The sequence below is a fragment of the Rattus norvegicus genome, chromosome 9 (genome assembly GCF_036323735.1).
Source record: "Rattus norvegicus strain BN/NHsdMcwi chromosome 9, GRCr8, whole genome shotgun sequence".
NCBI lineage: Eukaryota > Metazoa > Chordata > Mammalia > Rodentia > Muridae > Rattus > Rattus norvegicus.
The window spans coordinates 46,784,779-46,805,320 of NC_086027.1; the positions used below are offsets into that span (position 1 = coordinate 46,784,779).

At 46.4% G+C, this 20,542-nt stretch overlaps 1 protein-coding gene, 1 long non-coding RNA gene and 1 other non-coding gene across 15 annotated transcripts in view; 2 read left to right on the plus strand and 1 right to left on the minus strand.

Annotated features, from left to right (window-relative positions):
- The window catches only part of Vwa3b (von Willebrand factor A domain containing 3B), a 169,130-nt gene that overhangs the window by 38,472 nt on the left and 110,116 nt on the right, over nt 1-20,542 (plus strand). For 12 of the 13 annotated variants that reach the window (XR_010054626.1, XR_010054627.1, XR_594349.4 and 9 more), the window contains one exon: nt 20,187-20,324. Coding sequence is in view for 5 of the 13 variants with exons in the window: in XM_039084535.2 (XP_038940463.1) it covers nt 20,187-20,324 (138 nt within the window). In the remaining 8 variants the exon portion in view is untranslated. Of the gene's footprint in view, nt 1-6,430; nt 6,600-20,186; nt 20,325-20,542 lie in introns of those variants that run through there. The other variant, XR_005489106.2, reaches the window with a different exon arrangement.
- On the minus strand, nt 5,892-6,394 carry LOC134480356 (uncharacterized). The gene is made up of 2 exons (XR_010054755.1): nt 6,191-6,394; nt 5,892-6,051 (listed from the first exon to the last, which is right to left on the minus strand). It is a non-coding gene; the product is annotated as an uncharacterized LOC134480356 (long non-coding RNA).
- On the plus strand, nt 12,709-12,781 carry Trnaa-agc41 (transfer RNA alanine (anticodon AGC) 41). The gene has a single exon. It is a non-coding gene; the product is annotated as a tRNA-Ala (tRNA).

The window sequence follows — 20,542 nt, forward strand, 5'->3', positions numbered from 1 at the left end:
TCCTCCTCCTCTCTCCCTCCCTCCCTTCTCTCCTCTCTCCCTCCCTCCCTTCTCTCTTCTCTCCCTCCCTCCCTCCCTCCCTCCCTCTCTCTCTCTTTCTCTCTTCCTCTCTCTCTCTCTCTCTCTCTCTCTCTCTCTCTCTCTCTCTCTCTGTTTCCCATAATAATTATGTCCCTTTAGTCTGCCCTCAAGTAAGTGTTTCCAAGTGTATTTCATACAGTAACTCCTTTAAAAGCCACACGCATCATGTCTGGGAAGGGACAGATGACCTTAATTTTTTCTCTCAGGATGGAAAGAACCTAGAAGTAATGTGTCGTGTGAGCACGGCTGCCGTAGGACAGAGCTGGAGATCTGGACCTGGGCCCTCATGCTTTCCAGTCAGTGTAGATGCTTTGACACCTCTAGGGAAGACAGGGAGAAAAGAATTTTTGCTATGTAAAGACTTTCACTGATAAACATTTTGGGGTCTTACCCTTTACTCTTCCTGCTGTATACTTAAAAATTAATCAAGACATAAGCACTGTATTGTTGTCTAAGTTGAATGTTTTATTTTCTAGTTAATTTTGTTGCAAGTATTTTCTCAACAGTATAAAACATATGTTCTATAGATACTGAGGTATTGAGGACTTTAAAGGTGTATGGTATAGTTTTGGTAATCATTGCTTATGAGACGTTTCAGTAATGTTTTAATGTTTACAATTAGAAATAGTATATTTCTATTTTATATATTTCCTCCTACATTATTATTATTTAAATGAGCAGATTTCCAGGAGTGAAAACCCTGATCAAACTGTTGGACCAAAGGATAACCTGTCATTTGAGTTCTTCCAAAAGTGTCTTGAGATAATTAAATTCACACCAACGGTATTGTGATGGTTTGAATATACTTGGCCTGGGGAGTGGCACTATTAGGAGATGTGGCCTTGTTTGAGGAAGTGTGTCACTGTGAGGGGTGAGCTTTGAGAGCTTCCTCTTAGCTTCCTGGAAGTCGGTCTTCTCCTAACTGCCTTCAGAACAAGATGTAGAACTCTCAGCTCCTCCTGCACCATGCCTGCCTGGATGCTGCCATGTTTCCACCATAATGATGATGGGCTGAACCTTTCTACACTTTAAGGCAGCCCCAATTAAATGTTATCATTTATAAGGGATGCCATGGTCATAGTGTCTGTTCACAGCAATGAAACCTTAACTAAGAGAATATGAATTTCAGTGGCATCAAAGTGATATCTTATGGCTGCAGTTAGAATTTATTTAACAAAGAGATTAATGTCAATTAGTAACGAATATCACACATTTTGTATTTCTTAATGTCCTTCATACATCACCTTTCTGTCAGGTATGTTACTTGTGGCAATTTAAAATGCTATTATGATTTCTTTCATATGGGTTTTTCTATATGAAAATTTTTAATTTACACAGTAATGCAGTTGATAAGTTTTGTATCTCTTAGCTTCTTTGTGATCTTGTTTCTCATCTTAAGTGTGTGTGTGTGTGTGTGTGTATGTGTGTAAAAGAGAGAAAGAGAGAGGGAGGGGAGGGGGCAGAAACAAAAATATTTTTGGACTAGCTAGATTTGTTTTGAAGTATGATGGGTTGAGATGGGAAGGGATGAGTAGACTTTTTCCTTAATATATACTATTAATCTTCAGACCATTCACCCACTCCTTCTCCCTTGAATGCAGCATCATCCTCTGTAGTAAACAGAGCCTCATCTGCGATGGGCTTGCTCCTAAGCCAGCCAGGCTGCCTCATGGTTCCTTCCAGTTCTTGTCTGAGTCTACTTATGAATGACTTCTGACCTTAATTTTCTTTGCCACGCTTAGACGTGGGAATGGGTTTGGTGCTGTCCAGGTGAGCATTAGTTTGCTGTGCTTCCCAGACTGAATCTCTGAGGAGGACACACCCAGGTGTGAGCCTGCTTTCTGTGTGGCTTCATTCAACCTAAGTGTGTTTCCCCAGTTTCTGGCGACATGCTAAGCTTTTAGGGGTTCTCACCTCTTCCCTCCAGTTTATCAGTACAGCTGGAGTGAGCTCTGTCACTAGACCTAGGTGAGCACCACCAGCAGATTTGCTCTTCCTTGCCGTTGTAGTAAAGAAAGCACCTAAACACCCATAACATTGTAGCAATAACATTAGCAACTGGAAATGGAAAACTGCAAAAGCATTCTCTAAAAGTTTCAGAGGACTTTGGTGGGCTCCACTCTAAATTATTAGAGCCTAGATATGTCATAGGTAAATGTGTTGTCTTTAAGTCTGATTCCATTTAATTTTTATGGTGATACATATCACAGATTGAGTTAGAATGTCCCCCATAGGCTCAGGTGCTTAGAAAGTTGGTCTCCAGTTGGTAGTGTTTTCCGGGATTAGGAGGCACAGTCTCAATGGAGGAAGTAAACCACTGTGGGTGGGCTCTCAGCTTCCAGCACCATGTCATTCCCAGTGTGCTCTCTCTGTTTCCTGTTTGTGGTGTGAAACATGAACTCTCAGCTGTGCCTGCTACCCGCTGCCATGATTTACTGTGAACAGGGTCTCTTACCCTTCTGAAACCATAAGCCCCAACAAACTCTCTGTCCTTCAAGTTGCCTGGTTCATGGTGTCTTACCAGAGCGACAGAGAAGTAATTATATATTTGTAAAGCAGACACATATTCATTCTATATTTTGTGTAACAGTTTTTTTTTTTTTTTTTTTTTTTTTTTTTGTGGAGCTGGGGACCGAACCCAGGGCCTTGTGCTTGCTAGGCAAGAGCTCTACCACTGAGCCAAATCCCCAACCCCCTGTGTAACAGGTTTTACAAGCTGTCCTAATGTCACATCTAAATGAGCCATTTGTGAATGATTACTGAATTTTAGGTCTTGTGTTTGGAGATGATTCCTTCTATCAGCTTGCTCCCCAGAACAAGCAAAAGGCTGTAGGTCGAGAGGAATTTTGCCTTTTCTCGACTCATTGCAAGGGCAAGTAAACACATGTACCTCACATAAAAAGCATTCATTCTTTGATTATTTGGCTTCTTACGGATGTGTTAGTTCCTTGGAAGAGTTTTTCCCGCAATTCCATTTTTCTTGTGTTGATTCTTCTTGGGCTGTGCTGTTCAAGTGATGGGATGCTTATCGGTGTGTGAGCTTAGGATACACAGCTCACTGTTATGTTTTAGGTATAAAATGCGTCCTCACAAGGCTCATGCTTTTTTAAGGCCTTGACCTCGGTGCACACAGGAAATGCTTAGATCCCGCTGACCCCGACTTCACGAATGCATGAATCCCTTGGTGCACCCCAACCTGACAGAATTAATGGGAGGAGATGGAAACACTGGGAGATGAGGCCTATGTTGGAGGCTGTGGGCCACAAGGGCCATGTCTTTGAAGGGTGCCTTTGTTTCCCATCCCTCCCTCTTGGCTGCTCTCCCTGTAGCCGTGAGGTGAGCTGATTTGGCCCACCACTGAGCTGACCATGGACAGAAACAGAAACCTCTAAAACCAGAAGACAAGGAACCTCTGCTTCCTGGCCGTTTATCTCAGGGATTTTATTCCAGGGACAGAAAGACAGTGGACACACTTGCTTAATGGTTCATTACATTTCTAGTTTTCCTTACATTATTCTCTGAGATTCCATCACCACAGTGTTGGCTAGAAAGGACTTGAAGACACAGAACAGGAAGGAAACTAAGTTCAGAGTTACCTACCATCTTAGGGTTTTCTTGCTGTGCACAGACACCGTGACCAAGGCAAGTCTTATAAAGGACAACATTTAACTGGGGCTGGCTTACAGGTTCCGAGGTTCAGTCCATCATCATCAAGGCAGGAACATGGCAGCATTTAGGCAGGCATGGTGCAGGCAGAGCTGAGAGTTCTATGTCTTCATCTGAAGGTGACCAGTGGAAGACCTCAGTGTATTGGAGATGCCAGTGCCATGGATAATCACCAAGAGCAGCAGCAATGGAGTGGATCATCCTGAGCTTAGAGTGCTACAGAGGGCAGAGCTGGAGAAGCGACGCCAGCCTTCGGAGGAGCCCAGAAGATCATGTGTGGATCCCAGACACTGAAATAAGAAGCTGTAACACTGAAGATTTTCGAGATGCCAGAGCCATAGGATAGCTCCTGAGGAACCAGCCCAGGAGAAAGAAGTTTGTTGCAGTCAACAAAGATAAAAAAGGAGTTGGAGATCTGAAGACCACTTTGACGTCAGGCATGGAGATGCAGAATCTGGACTTTGTCAAGGTGGTTACCTGTTTTGCTTTGGGGATTACAGTTAAGTGATTGGATGGATCTCACAGGAGACTTTGAACTTTGGACTTTTGGCCTTGTTGAGACTGCTATAGGCTATGGGGATGTTGGAAGCTGGACTAAATATATTTTGCATTATGATATGTTTAGGTGTGGCTCCCATAGACTCATGTGTCTGAACAAGCCTTTGGAAGCCAGGGAGTAGAATGTGATGGTTTGTATATGCTTGGTCAGGGGAGTGGCACTATTAGGAGGTGTGGCCTTGTTGAAGTAGGTGTGTCACTGTGGGCATGGACTTAAGACCCTCACCCTACCAGCCTGGAAGTCAGTCTTCCACTAGCAGTCTTCAGATGAAGATGTAGAACTCTCAGCTCCTCTTGCACCATGCCTGCCTGGATATTGCCATGCTCAGCCTTGAAGATAATGGACTGAACCTCTGAACCTGTGAGACAGCCCCAATTAAATGTTGTCCTTTATAAGAGTTGCCTTGGTCATGGTGTCTGTTCACAGCAGTAAAATCCTAACTAAGACACCTACTAAGTCAGGAACTGTTCTTCAGAATGTTGCAGATGTAACTCATATGTAAAGTTGTAGCAGTAAATATCTTAAAAGAATGACTCTTTCAACCCACACTAGTGCCAGCTCCTGGTGGGCCACATGACATTGGTATTTTCATCTCAATCAGCAAAGCGTCTCAACCACTACGCTCCCAATCTCCTGAGGCCCCTCTTGCAACTCTCTTGCTGAGGACTCTGCTCACATTCCCAGCATCCGTCCCCTGTGGTTATAGTCACAACTCCCAGCATCCCATTAAAATCAAAACTCAATAAGCTTATAATTTAGCAATCAGATTTATATGTTAAATTCTCAATCCACAAAATGTCTGCACAATAGATTCACAACCAATTGATAATGATAAAAACCGCCCACCTAGATAAGATAAATTGACCTATAAAAAAATCCATCCCTTATGACTATTCACGACTTCCTGTGGTCCTTTTAGGCCACACAGATCTGGGCCGTCCTCCTTCATCTTTGTTCTTCTTCTTCCTCCTTTTCCTCTCTTCTGCCTTACAAAAACTCTGTCCCCGCCTTAGTTTTTCACTGTCCAATCACAGGCCTTGCCTTATCCTGTGCCTGCCCTCAGCTGCATGTAGACATCAACTCATGTTGTGGTACCCGGCCCCGTCAGTCTTCAAGAGAAATTTTGTATTTTTCTTCACTCTGTGGTCTGGTAGTACCTTCTGGTAGAAGGACTTCCACAAACTTCTAGGCAAGAGACATAACCTCTCTCCCATAGCTTCCTGGGATCTCCTGTTTGCCTGTTCTCTGTCTGGTTCTCCACGTCAGTCTGGAGGAAGATCCTGTTCGTTCCAGTCCAGTCCTGCCCTCTCCTTTCCACTAACAGCTGTGGCAACTGGACAACTGGAGGTGAAGAAAATCCTCCCTGTTTGTCCATTTTCCCATCTTTCCTTTCTGAAACCTCTCACCATTTCTTTTTAGGAGCTGAGTTCTCTCTCTCGCCCTGCCCCCAAGCTCCCATGATAGGATCATTGTACTTGGGGTCCCTTGAGATTCTCAGTTTATCTACCTCATTGACTCTGAAAAATCCCAGCCATCATCATCATCATCACCATCATCACCACCACTACCACCACCACAATCATCATCATCATCATTATTGATGTTATTATTAATATTAGCAGTAATATTATTATTAGCAGCAGCAGTGTAGCAGTGGAACTTTGGGGTGGTGGGTTGACTCCAGAGCCTCCCACATCCTGTCCTACTATCCTTCCAGTGAGCTGTGTCCTTAGGCCTCTTCCTACCTAAAAGAAATAAAGAAAAAAAATTGAGGTAAGATCTAAGTTGCCAAAGCTGACCTTGAACCCACACTCAGTAACCTAGGCTGCCCTTGAGCCCTTCTCCCTCAGCCTCCTGGGTACATGGGATTCCAGACTGTACCACCTGGCTGGGCTCAGCAATTCCTCCTCCTCCTCCTCCTCCTCTTCCTCCTCCTCCTCCTCCTCTTCTTCCTCTTCCTCCTCTTCCTCTTCTTCCTCCTCCTCCTCCTCTTCCTCCTCTTCCTCTTCTTCCTCCTCCTCCTCTTCATTGTTTTCTTTTAATGTCACATGGCTTCAGGTCAACTATGGTTTGATTAATTTCAAACAGATTTATCCTCGTTTAGCTCATGCTACTCAATGTATGTTTGTATTGTGACGCATTACTTGAGAACCATGGACAATCATCCAGGCACGCTTACACCGCATGGTCTATCTGCTAACATCTCATTGGCCAGAGTTAATCACATGACCATGCCCAGCACTAATAAGGGGTGAGGACTATTCCACCATCAGAAAGCCGAGGAGTGGAGTGGGTATGTGATAAACAATAATGCAAGCTGTCACGACCTTTCATTCTTGCGTGATTCTGGGTTTGGTGCCAGGAGACAGTGTTTGATGGAAAACGAATCAAGTTTGGTATCAGTTCTGGATTCAAATCTTAGTTTTGCCATAAATTATGTGACAATAACATGTTACCAAGACTTTATGCTTTGTCATGTCTAGAATGGGATAATAACATCTGCTTTATATGAGTATTGGGGGGAGTCTTAACACACACAACACACGTAGAAACATGTGTTCAAGACGAACCAGCTTTTGACTAATGGCAATTGCCCTTTTTCTTTCTTAGAATTCCAAATGGGCATTTCCTGCAGACACTGGCTCTAGATGGTGGAATAATCCAGAAGAACGTGGCAGCGTCTATCATAGCGAACAATTGAAAGGGTCACTACGCTAATAGGCTTGTTTGGGTGCATAGTCAGGGCTGGGAATTGGAACTGGGAACAGAGCACCAGATGTGGTAGGATCAAGTGTCCTGATGGGAGACAAGTCCCGATAACGGGAGCATCCCGGGGCCACCACGGAGGGTGAGAATCCTTCCTGTGGAAATCAAGGAGCCTACATCCCTCTTCTCCTAGAAGTGGGATTTTAATTAGTGTTGAGTGGAGTCGTGAGCTGGGCCCTGTGTGTGTGTGATTTTACCCGCTCCTCTTTGTAACCGTGAGGCCAGCCAGAGCTCAAAACGCTGTTCAAACATTTGTAAAATCGGGCACGCCAGCGTTCACGTCTCAGAAGGCCCCTGTAGAGCTGGCGGTGGGGCCAGAGCTTGTTTAGGAACTTGTTGGTGTGGTCAGGGACACCATCTTTCCGGCTGCCCCTCGGGTTCCCAAAGCTGGTGGGCCCAAGGTAGAGGTTTGGGAACTCTTCCAGAAGACGACTTGTCATATTAGGGTCTGAAGCAAGCTCTATTTCTGTTTTAGCTTCTATTCTTGTTTTATCATTAAAAAGATAACTGAAATAATGACCATCTAAAGTTAGATCAGAGTAAAAGTCGCCATCTGTCATCATCCATCATGAACATGGTATAATTTTGACACTGATGCTGCTTGGCTCAGGCGCGGGACTGGTCGTCAAAGCTGACAGTATGATGCTTGAGATGGTTTGAAATGCCAGGCTCTTTGGGTTGGCAAATTCAAGCAGCCCAGGCCAGCATGATCACGTGGGCTGCGAGCCACGATCACGTGGGCTGCGAGTCAGGCTCAGAGCCTTGTGATTCCGGCTTCATCAAGCCAGAGCATCACACCAGTCTGAACAACTGCAGCGTGCGTTTTAATCTGATATTATACATACCACCCAGAGACCCAACGGCTCAGAGCCTCTCCTTGTCCAGTAGAGCGGAAAGGGACGACAAGGCCCATCTTTCATTTCTGGGCTCATCTCATTAGGCAGCTGCTGGTAATCAGCCCTGAGTAGCTCTTCCTGCTGAGCCTGTGCTGCGGGCCGGGCCAACAAACTCAGCACAGCTGAGCCCTCTTAGTTACCGGTCCAGTTCACCCAGGCGAAGGCAAACAACAGACTTTGCATCGATCATCACTAGATCTTGCTTGCCAGATAGAAGAAAGAGATTATGTAATGAACAAATGAAAAGGAACGGGCCATAGCGTGCGAGGCTGTAGTAAAAAAAAAAAAAAAAAACAGTAATGCTTTGCTGGGGACATTTTGTTTGTATCTGGTACTTTGAGTAAATTGGTACTAAAAAAAAAAAAAATCTGCTCTAGGGACAGCAAGATGGCTCAGCAGGTGGAGGTGCTTGTGGCCAAGTCTGAGGGTCTGGTTCAAGCCCTAGGCCTCACACAGTGGAAGGAAAGAACCAATTATTGAAAGTTGCCCTTTGACCTTTATGCACATATATATGCTTGCATGCGCATATAAGAAACAAAATTCAAAAGCTTTTTTTAAAAAAAAGCAGTAATAAACTTGGTCTACTATTTTTGCAATTTTTTTTTTTTTGTGTGTGTTGGCAGAGGGGGAGAAAGCATGAGCTAAGGCTAACGTATTTTAAAATTACATTTTTGTTTACTTGAGCATACATCAGGTTGCTATGTTTAAACGAGCAGTCCTGTTCTTGGCAGACATGCGTGATCTTTAATTAGACTCTGAGTCTAGTGGCCCATCACTCAGGCCTGGCATCATGCCTCCCTGTTTCTAGTCTCCAATTTAATTTAGAAGCACTGGGTGGTGCCTGTTGATAGCTGTTTCTATTGGCAGCAAGAGGTTCTCTCAGAATTCTCTCTCCTCTGCCTGGAATTGAGCTTAATTCAGTGAATGTGGTCGAACAGCCCTTCCAAAGCTGTTGCCATGTGATGGCTTATCAAGCAGAGGGCCGTATGACCCAGAATCCTGCCCCTCTTGCCTGATGGGTGCCTTGAATTTCTTGTCATCGATTAAGGAAGACCTCTGGTTAGTCAGTAAGGATTTATTAAGCATTGTTTGTGGTATTTAAAGTCTCACTGGGGTGAAGCCAAAGAAATCCAAAGAAATGAATGACAAGGCTCTCTGAACCCAGGGACCCCAGACTCTCAGAGCGTCCGTGTTTCCTTCTGCTCCGTGATTCAAGTCGCTCCTTCCCCATTGCTCCAAGAGTCAATGTAACACAAGAACTACCCACCCCCACCTCCCTCTCATCTCCCTTTAGTTCACACCTTTGAAGATCTCATGGCCACTTGGGCTTTGTATCCTCACTAAGAGTGAGCCCCTATGGCTAGGGACCCCCATATTCCTCTTTCCATCTCAGGCTCCTGTCCTGGGCTCCTTGTTTAGTTCAGGGCTCCTTGTTTAGTTTGAGGCTCCTAGCTGCAGCATGGTCTTTTCACTTGACACCAGACAGTGGTAAGATCAGTCTGGTCTCAGCTCAGCCATTGCAATCAACCTCTGAACTGATGGAGTGGGTCCAAGCATCCCACAGGCATAGCCTAACAACACCCGAGATGTGGAGAAGTTCATCAAAAGTCTTAAAAATTAAACCAATTCATCTGCCTGAAATTGAGCTTAATTCAGTGAATGTGGTTGGAACAGCCCTTCCAAAGCTGTTGCCACGTGATGGCTTATCAGGCAGAGGGCTGTATGACTCCAGAATCCTGCCCCTCTTGCCTGATGGGTGCCTTGCTAGGGGAAAGAGAGCTAGTGTGAATTCTGATTATATTTGATTAAACTTGCTCTGATTTCACAGCTGAGAGAGGCCTCTAAATGTTATGTAAAAGTCAAGAGCTCTGCTTGGCGCCAGTGTATGCAGTATGCAGGGATGGAAAAAGGGATTCTCAAAAAGTCTGTTTTAGAACAGCCTATTTGGAAGTGTTAGCCAATTATCAAGGGTGCATTAGTTATAAAAAAAAAACGGATAAACATAATTCCATCCTTAAGGCTAACAATTAGTTATCTTAGCCAATTTTCTGTTGCTGTAGTGAAATACCTGAGGCACTTGGGTACGTTAAAAACCAAGGAAGACAACACTAACAGCAGCGGCAAATCCAGGAGAGTAACTTAGCTCACATCTTTGAAGGCTGAAAGTTCAGACAGGATGAGCCTGACTCTACTGAGAGCTCCTTCACTGCATCCCATCATGGCGATCTGCATCCCATCATGGCGATCGGGCAGGAATACATTTACGCTTTGTGTCTCTGTTCTCAATTTGCTCAGGTCTCCATCATCAACTCACCAGTACCACCCAAAAGTGAGTGATCCCAAATAGTCTTAGTCAGCGTTTTATTGCTGTGCACAGATACCATGACCAAGGCAACTCTTATAAGGACAACATTTAACTGGGGCTGGCTTACAGGTTCAGAGTTTCAGTCCATAATCGTCAAGGTGGGAGCATGGCAGCATGCAAGCAGGCATGGAGCTGGAAGAGCTGAGAATTCCACCTCTTGTCCTGAAGGCAGATAGGAGAAAACTAGCTTCCGGGCAGCTAGGATGAGGGTCTCAAAGCCCATGCCCACAGTGACACACCCACTCCAACAAGGCCACACCTCCTAATAGTACCACTCCCTGGACCATCATACTAAGGGAATGCGGACAGTTAGACCACACGCCCTCTGCATTTTACTGTGTTCTGCTTACAAGAGGAACAGGGGACCAGCAAACAGTCACTTAGAGCCCACATCGCCCATCCTGTGTATGTGGAATTCCTTCTGAGAGAAGAGAATGACCCATTATGAAACATACATGCTCCCTACCTCAAGAAAGTATAGATTCTCTCCCAAATGGTGGGATGACTACATTTGTTTTAAATTAGCTAATGGGGGGGGGGGTTGGGGATTTAGTTCAGTGGTAGAGCGCTTGCCTAGGAAGCGCAAGGCCCTGGGTTTGGTCCCCAGCTCCGAAAAAAAGAACCAAAAAAAAAAAAAAAATTAGCTAATGGGACTGAATGAAGCTGTATGCATTGCCTCAGTCACGGGCCTCGAATCCAGATCCAGCCAGCAGGCATTTGATCACAGAGCAGCAGCACTGTGTTTTGACATAAGTCACACCACTTAAGAATGCTTTCATTGAAATAAAACTACCGATTTTCACCACTTTCTGCCCTCTATGCATGTTATGTGACCCCCTTTATCAGACCTGCACAGTAATTTTAAGTCTCTGGGAAAATTTCTCTCCCCCACCCCTCTCTGTAAAATATTTTATTGATTCTTTGAGAATTTCATACAGTGTGTTTTGAACATGTTCACCCCTGCACCTCCCAGGTCCACCTCCACCTCACCAATACCACAATTTTCTATCATCTTTAAAAAAAAAAAAATGTTGGGCTGGAGAGATGGCTCTGTGGTTAAGATCACTGGCTGCTCTTCCAGAGGTCCTGAGTTCAAATCCCAGCAACCACATGCTGGCTCACAATCATCTGTAATGAGATCCGATGACCTCTTCTGGTGTGTCTGAAGACAGCTACAGTGTACTAACACATAAAATAAATAAAATCTTCTTTAAAAAAAAAAAAAAAGCTTTCCTAAGTCCAGTTTGTGCCGCCTGTATACTTATGTGTGGAGCACCAGGGTTCAGCCAAACTCCCAGCAGCCACACCTTTGAACCACAAACTTGAATCTCCCTACCCTAGAGGCTATCACCTGTTCATAGCTCTTCAGTAAGGGGTGGGATCTTATAAGCCCCGCCCCCTTCGCTCTGGGATAGTGATTGGCTTGAACTTGTGCGGGTCTTGTGTAGGCAAACAGAGTAGGTGTCCCAGTTGTAGCCAAGCACCCTGTCCACTCTTATGCTCTGTGCTTGGACCAGCTTTGAGTTTCTGCATTAACCAGTGTCCAACGCGCAAAGCAGCTTCTCCCGTGAGGTCTGAGAACCGCACTAATCTATACGCAGAGAGAGGCAAACTGTGAAGGATTCCACGCTGTGGCCATTCGATAAAATAACAGCAGGGACGGTGAGCTCCTTAACCATGGGTTCTCGCTAGAGTTACAGTTCTAGGCCCTTGTATCATTCCGTGGAGTAGGCGTCAATCCAATTAGAAAGTAATTGGTTACCCCTGTAATGTCCATGCTCTCGCATTCACGGGCCACGGCCATTGTTATTGTAGTTCACAGGTTCCACCGCTAGGTAAGACTGTTGGTGATGCTGCCCCCTGCAGCCTCCAAGCAGGAAGCTTCCTGGTCAATATCCGCATGATTTCTCCATGTCCCATGATCAGGGTGCGTGCAATCTTAAGCAATAGGGCTTTGCCATCAAAGCCCTGATGGGCAACCTAGAGCAATAGCAAGCTCCTTTGGGGTTCTCTGGCCAACAACTAGAGGGAGGTATCCCATACCTAGCACCGAGCTTTTTATGTGGCAACCTATAGCTTTTGGGAGCAGCAAAATCTCCTTTGTAGGGTAATTCCAATTAAATTCTTCAATATGAAGTGTGTGTGTGTGTGTCTGTGTGTGTGTGTGTGTGTGTGTGTGTGTGTGTGTGTCTTATAACACAGTAAGTCACCAATATCCTTGATGTTAATTATCCTCCCCCCAATCCACTCCTCTGCCCTCCCCTCCCATCCTAACCCACTTGAACCTTCCTCCCTCCCATTATTCCTTTTTTCTTGGTCTCTTGGAAGCTTTAACATTAATAATTTTATCACAGTTAATAATTTTAAAAGTGGGGTTGGGGATTTAGCTCAGTGGTAGAGCATTTGCCTAGCAAGCACAAGGCCCTGGGTTTGATCCCCAGCTCCAAAAAAAAAAAAAAAAAAAAAAAAAACAAAACAAAAAAAAAACATAATAATTTAAAAAGTGTATTACTTTCTGAAAAGGAAACTCTTTGCTACCTTTTCCTGGTGCATAGTATGGCCTTTTCATGGTTATAATGGGGGTCTTTTTTACATTTCGTGACCGAATAGGAGTTTAGGGTTCAAGCCATAGTAAACTTGCCACTCAGCTGGCCCTTCACCTAGGAGTCCTGGGGGACGGGAAAAGGCCACCTAGGCACTGGGCTGGGGTTTGAGGGTCAGGAGTGCTTTAGTCTACCAGCATCTTCCAGGGATGCATTAAGTGTCCTTTAGACTGTGCCATGCCCGCTACCTTTGCTTATTTTTCCCCTCCCAACCTGACGCATAGCAGTTTACATACTCTGGACAAGCCTGCCTCACCACAGTGTAATGCTTAGACTAAGACACAAAGTGATTTGTTTAGGATCTGCCATGGGTAACATCTGGATTCCCCAGAGCATAGCCATTTGCTTAAACAGTCCTTGCCTCACACTTGGGAGAGTTTCTTGCAGAAATGGTAACGGCATATTCAGATACAGGCAAATCCAGGAGGTAGAAAATAGCAGATGGTGTCCTTGTAGCTGGCCAAATAAAAGAAAGGAAGGATTAGACTTAGTAACAACCCTGAGTCCTGTGCTGAGTGATTGGGAAGGTACCAGGCAAGCAGATACATTGTATACTTTAGACATCCCCAACCCCTCTGTGAGAGGCAGTCTATGCAGCCAGAGCAGCAGCTGCGACTGCGCAGTGACCACAGGCACGGGGTTGGAGGCTAGGCTGGAGAGATGAGGAGTGAGCAGCTGTCTCCTAAATATAAGCTTCTTGTTTGGGAGGGATTGCCTTAAATTAGGCCGGACTAGAGACGGTGTGTTACAAAACGGCACTGGCACTGGCACTGCCTCTTGCTCCTTTGTGTTCCTTGGAATTAAGGCTGAAGTGACAGCCAGGAATATGCTTCCACCGTCAGTGGTGTAACAGGTGTGGATCTGAGTCTAGAAAACAGAAACTGGGGTTTCCAAGTCCTTGTATCTGTTTACAATGCAGTGCATAAAGACACATGGGTAGTTACAGGGACAGAGGTAGTTTATTAATAAAAGTTGGAGGTGTGCCATGCCTACCCTGGGGCCCGGCTCCAAAAAGTCAAAGAGAGAGAGGAGGGATGGGGTAAGATCTGCAGCAATATTTCATGCCTCATTAACATAATCCCAACTCTCCGAATTTGTCACAGCCTGGGCTTTTCCCAGCATGCTCCCTGCCTGGGCTTTTCCCAGCATGCTCCTTGTCTGGGCTTTTCCCAGCATGCCCCCTGCCTGAATGAGGCTTATATAGACTGAGGTCAGCCAGGCTTTCTACCATTGCCACTGTTTGTCTCCTCATTTCTAGGATTTCTTCCTCCACCATTTTTCATTCCCCTGCCTCAGCAGATCAGTGAGTCTGTCTTGGTCACAGACAGATAGTTGGAGGGTACAGTCCATCATGGCTAAGGTAAGGCATGGCTGCCTGAGTGTGAGGCAGGGGGTCATATTGCAGCAATGATCAGGAAGTAGTGAGTGAGGGTCACTGATGTTCATCCTCATGTCTTTTTATGCAGTCTGGGACCCCAGCCCATGGAATGGTGGTACCCCCATTTTGGGGGGGAAGGTCTTCCCAGCCAGAACTCCCTTGCACAAATGCCCAGAGGTTTGTCTACTAGGTGATTCTAGCCCTGTTGAGGGCTGTTCATGACAATTATTGACATTAATGACAATCAACGGGGACCCTCACAGCAGTGGGTGTGGCTGGTGTATTTCACGGGTGTGAAGGTTGGGATGATACAGGAAGCTGTTTTCTGTGTAGCTGGTCAAAGCTTGATGGTGGGCTATGGGGTGTGGCTTGGAAGAAGGGTGGGCTAACCAAGTGTGGGGAGAGGAGGCCTGGGTGCCCTGACAGGGAGCACAGGGGCCCCAGAGGGCTGGCAGGACTATGTTGTGAGTAGGGTCATAGGGCAGAGTATTGAAGGGACAATAATGGAGAACCTTGAGTTCTGGACTCAGGGAGGCTAAACCTGCTTATCGTTATATTTTCTCTCTGTGTGTATCTCTTGTCTCTGTCTGCCTGTCTGTCTGCCTGCCTGTTGGTCTGTCTCTGTCTCTGTCTCCCTCACTTACTTGCTTGCTCGCTTGCTCATTTTTTAAAGACAGGATTTCTCTGTGTAACCCTGGCTGTCCTAGAACTCGCTCTGTACATCAAACTGGCCTTGAACTCACGGAGATCCATCCACCTGCTTCTGCCTCCCAAGTGCTGGTATTAAAGGCATGCATCACCTCGCCTGGCTTCTCACTGTATCCTTGTTGCACCCACTTACCGCAGTCAACACATAGTAGGTTGCCCTGTCTTTGCTAAAGTAAACTTGCCTGTGACAATGGACTCATCCTGGCAGTGAGATGTAAAAGATTTGACTGAGAGCGGATGCTAGGCAACTGCATCCCACTGCCACAACGGAACTTGCTGTCCTGGCCTTGTTTCCCTTAGAAGTCAGTATTCATATGTTGTGGTAAAAATTAAAGAGGAACATTTTTCTATCAGTTCTGAGAGCCAGATCTACTCACTCTGGTTGCTACTCTGCCACGAGGTCTGTAAGCCCTCTCCAAGCTGTCTCCCTTTAGCCGCCTGCTCTGCACAGTGCCCTAGGCAGTGGTTACCACACTTGGCACACACACACCTCATTCTGCGGGCCCTTGCGTGTTCTCACTCCATGTGGGCAACAGAACCAGGTCCGCACGCTCCAACTGCCTCTCAGCCATTTCTTTCACGCACTGTTCTCTTTAGCCCGGAAAAATCTAAGTTCCAGAAACCTGTAATTTAGCTATTAGATTCACATGTTAAATTCTCAATCTACAATATATCCACAGGATAAACTTACAACCAGTTGATAAGGATATAAACCGCCCACCTAGATAAGATAAGTTTGCCTACAGAAATCCATCCCAGCTACCTTGGCAATTCAGGATCTGGGTCATCCTTCTCAGTCTCTATCTTGATTCTCCTTCCGTCTCATCCTCCCTACAAAGGCTCTGTCCCCAACTTATTTTTTTACTGTCCAATCATGGCCTCGATCTAACTTGTGCCAGCACTCACCTGCATAATGACATCCACCTACACTCATAAATCACAATGGCTTCAGGTGCTACTGCTCCTACACGAGACTAGTGTTTTAACATGAGCTTCCAGATTCTGACCCAGAGGTCAGAGGTCGGTACAAGCGTGGGGCTGTTTGGTCGGAAGCTTCTTGTTTCTGTCCGAGGCTGCTCTTGGCTGGCTGAGTCCGCAGAGGCCAGGACACAACATTTCTTTACGCAGATTCATTCCCCCTGGCTCAGCCTGAAGAATTTCCAACTCACAGGATCCACTGAGGTTTCCTGTGCCTCCTCCTCTGTCCTCTGTACTTCTAGTGGACTTCTCTCTTCCTTGGCAGCAGCTGTCAGATATCTAGCTAAGCCTCATAGAAGGAAAGAGCCCCTGATCAAAAGGACAGTCCCCTCACTGCCTGTGTAGTATCCTGTGATTCAATGTATCCATTCGGAATCATGCCTTTATACACTGTAGGGCTCTCACCCGCCTTTGGATTCTGCACACATCCTGTTTCGCTCTTTGAGCTAGGAATGGCTTCAAAGACCATTCACCTGTGTCAGAGTTTGTCACTGGTGTCATCAGCATGAGACTCACTAGTGCCACCTCACTATCACTAGATCTAGTTACCTGTGGAAAAGCCAGGACCCTGGGCCCCTTCACTCCTTCTCTGCCCTGCTGCGTTGCATTTCACAAGTCCGTCTTGATGGCTTAGTGCCAGTCCTTTGCCCTGAGTGGGTAAGCCACACAGGATGTCCACGGACTGAATGTTGGCCACTCTTTATCCCTGTTATTGAATCTTGGGTTTCAGTCAGCTGTGATGTAGACAGGAGTGGTCAGTGGACACTTGGGGGAGGGGCTCCTGGGTCCATTTCTAGGGAAAGCCAACAAACCAACTGAGTTGGTATAGTCTATGCTGTGCTCTTCATGGGCTTTTCCTCAGTTAGGGTTTTACTGCCGTGAACAGACACCATGACCAAGGCAACTCTTACAAGGACAACATTTAATTGGGGCTGGCTTACAGGTTCAGAGGTTCAGTCCACTCTCATCAAGGTGGAAGCATGGCAAGCATGGTGTTGGAGGAGCTGAGAGTTCTATAACTTGTTACAAAGGCGTGCAAGAGAAGACTGGCTTCCTGGCCTCTAGGATGAGGGTCTTAAAGCCCACACCCACAGTGATACACCTACTCCAACAAGGCCACACCTCTAAACAGCCATTCCCTGGGTCAAGCATCTTCAAATCACGATAGACTTGCTCTTAGCTGCCCTCTGCCTCTGTTTACTCAGCTGTGCATAGTGAATAGAATTTGCTTGCAAGGCTGTGGCGAAATAAAATGGAAAAAATACTAAGAAATACTAAGAAAGCCCCAAACACAAAGTCCTATAAAACAGCGGCTTCATATAGTACTGCTCCCACCCAGGTGATGTTAGCATTTTAAAGAGATTCCAAAGTGCTACTCCGAGGTCAGAGGTCAGCACAACAGAGACTCTTTGGGCTCTCTGGGGTCCAACAGTGAACTTGATACACTATGTGTGTAGCTGGCCTCGGCTAGGTTAATCCTCAGAGGTCAGGACCCAGGGTTCCATGCAGCTTCGTTGCCTCTGATCTAGACTGGTGGGTTTCTACAGAATCCCCAGAGGTCTCCTGTGCCTCTCCCTCTGTCCCCATGCCTCCCCAGTGGACTCTCTCCCCCTCAGCATTAGTTCTGAGACGTATAACTAAGCCCCTAAGAAGAGTTCCTGATCAAGCAGGCCTGTAGCAGGCACCCCGCAATGGTGCTTATTACCAGAGAGTTCAGCCCCTCTGTTGCCTTCTGTGATAATATTACCAGTGACCACTGAGCCTACTCTGTACATCCTTCAGAATAGAGGGTGGTTTGGGGGTTTGAATCTCTTGTACCTAGCCGACTGTGGCTGAGAAGCGGAGACCAGCACAGCAATGGGTAAGGCGGTCTGTCACCACCATTCGTAAGGTCTCCGGCAACTTCTTCTCGGTGTGTACATGTGTGTATGTCTTCACCTAGGAGAGCAAGCACACACATGTGCAGGTCAGAGGACAAGCTCATGTGTCAGTCCTTGCCCCCCCCCCAACTGCTTTTGACAGCATCTTTTTGTCGTTTGCTACTTTGGATGCCAGCCAACCTGGGGATCCTCCTGCCTCTGTTCTTGATCTTACCTTAGCAGCACTTGGACTACAGATGTGCGGCTGCCACATCCAGGTTTACATGCACAGTTGGGATTTGAACGCCAGTCTTCATGCTTATACAGCAAGCTCTTTAGCCACTGACACATCTCCCTGGTGCCCCCTCCCCTTTAGTCCGTGAAGGAAATGTTACCGAGGTTTCTGAGTGAAATGGAATAACAAGAACCCACCCTTCCTCTCCCAAAGGAGAGTAGAACAGTCAGGCCATGCGTAGGAAGTGTACCTGGAAAACCATGCCGGACTGTGGATCTGGTGAGCTGTCAACAGGAGAGAATGGGGGCCCAGCAGGGAGTGCCGCTTCCACACATCAGAGTGTGTGTGGCTTTGTGCCTCTGGCACAGAACAGGTATCAGTAGATGTGTCATGGTGGGGACTGCCAGTTTCCAGTCTACTCCTTTCCCCTTAGGACAGAACTTTTACTTCACCTAGGGCCACAGTGAACGCTGGTCTCCACTGGAGCCAGACAGTGCCCTGGGATAAAGCTCTGACCATGGGTAGGTAGTGAGACGGTTGTGTAGAACTTCAGGGAAGGGTGCCCTTAAGTGAGTGACTCCACAGAGGGTATTTGTCCTGACTGTGAGCTCTAGTCAGGATGTGTGACTTGTCACTCTAGAAGCTGCCTTCAATCTAGCGTGACTCTACCCCAGAGAAGAGAAGTGCTGTGATGCGACTGCAACAAGATGAAGTATGGATCTTGACTTTAAAAAAAAAAAAACCTTTTGAGATAATGGTAGACTTACATAGTTATAAGAACTAATACAGGTATATGAAAAACCATGTGGAGGACGTCATCTCACAAAATTATAGGAGTTACTATAGCCAGAATGTTTACTCTGATGTACTTAAGATCTCTTACGTTGGGTCGGAGAGATGGCCCTATGTTTAAGATTACTGAAAGTTCTTCCTGAGGACCTAGGTTCAATTTCCAGCACCCACATGTGTCGGGAATTGGTCCAAATGCTTTGTCTTGATTCAGCACCCAAATCGGGAATCTGCTTGTCTAGATGCTGAAGGCCTCTGTTCCCAATTGGTTTTTGATTGATGAATAAAAGAGCCAATAGCCAATGGCTGGGCAGGGGAGGAGGGTGGGACTTCTAGATTCCTGGGAGAAGAAACACAGAGAGGAGAAGGAAAGAATTTTCTCGAGAAGCAGGGAATTTATGTCCCCTCTTCCCCTCCCCCCATGTTTATAACCCATGGCGTCTAATTTATGCTGCCTCTATGCTCATACATGTGGTGACATCTGTCAGAGTGTGGCTGACCTACCAGGGTCTAAAAACCTTAAAGCTGACTGACCTTCAAATGCTAATACCTCTTCAGTCAGGAATGGGGGCTCAGGTGCCCGCTTCCCACCCCATGCTAAGAAGGTTAACCAGCTTGATCTTGTGCAGGTCTTGTGGAGGAAGCCACAGCCACTGTGAGTTCATGAGTGCAGAGGTCCTGTCTTGTCCAGAAGATAGTGTTTCGACATGTCCTTCTTAACTTCTGCCTCTTCCCATCTTCCTGCCCCCTCCTCTTCAGTGCTCCCTGAGCCTTAGAGGCAGAGTGTGACACAGATGTTCCACTTGTGGCCCAACACTCCATAAACATTTACTCTCTGCACTTTGGCCAGTTGCAAGTTTCCTTATCCTAGTTAATAAAGAAACTTCTCAGATGAGGTCAGAGAGCTGCACTAATCTGCGGGTATAGAGATGTGAATTTAGAGGGAGTTTGATACTAGGTTTATTTAGTAGTAGGTTCACCCCGGGCCTGTGAGCTCCTCAGACAGGAATTCTTTTTGCCTGCATTTGTAGTTACCAAGCATGTCTGTCCTCCTCAAATCCAAATAGAGGATAGTTACACCTATAACGCCTATACCACTATTGTATCATGGGTACAACGGGTGCCATGCCTGGCTCCCTTGAGGAGTCTTAGTCTTGATCTTCAGAAAGAGATTAGCAGGGGAGAATATAACTGGCTGTTCAGAGATGCTCTCAGTCAGCGGAGACATGCTGTGCCTGCTCGGACACGGCAGACTTTTGGGGTCTGTCTCAGCCACCTGCTCACACTGTACTTCCCTTTGCAGGGGCCGGCGTCAGAGAGGATGTGTTCCTCATCTGGAGAGAAATGGAGGAAGCCTGCAGCACACTGGCTCAGGTCCGGAGCCTGGTGGAGAAGGCTCCTCAGCCGGCTCCTCAGCCCAATGTGTCCCCAGCAGACTGCAGTAGGTGCTGTTTATGTATAAGTTTGTAGTGCAACAGACTCAGCAACATTGGTGGCTGGGGATAGAGGTAGAGGGATTGGAGTCCTCCAACAGGAGAGCTCCTTAGCTCATCTCTAAGGCGTTGGGGAGAGTCTCTGGAGCTGCGGTGTGTGTGTGTGTGTGTGTGTGTGTGTGTGTGTGTGTGTGTGTGTGGATATGTATACACACATGCATGTACT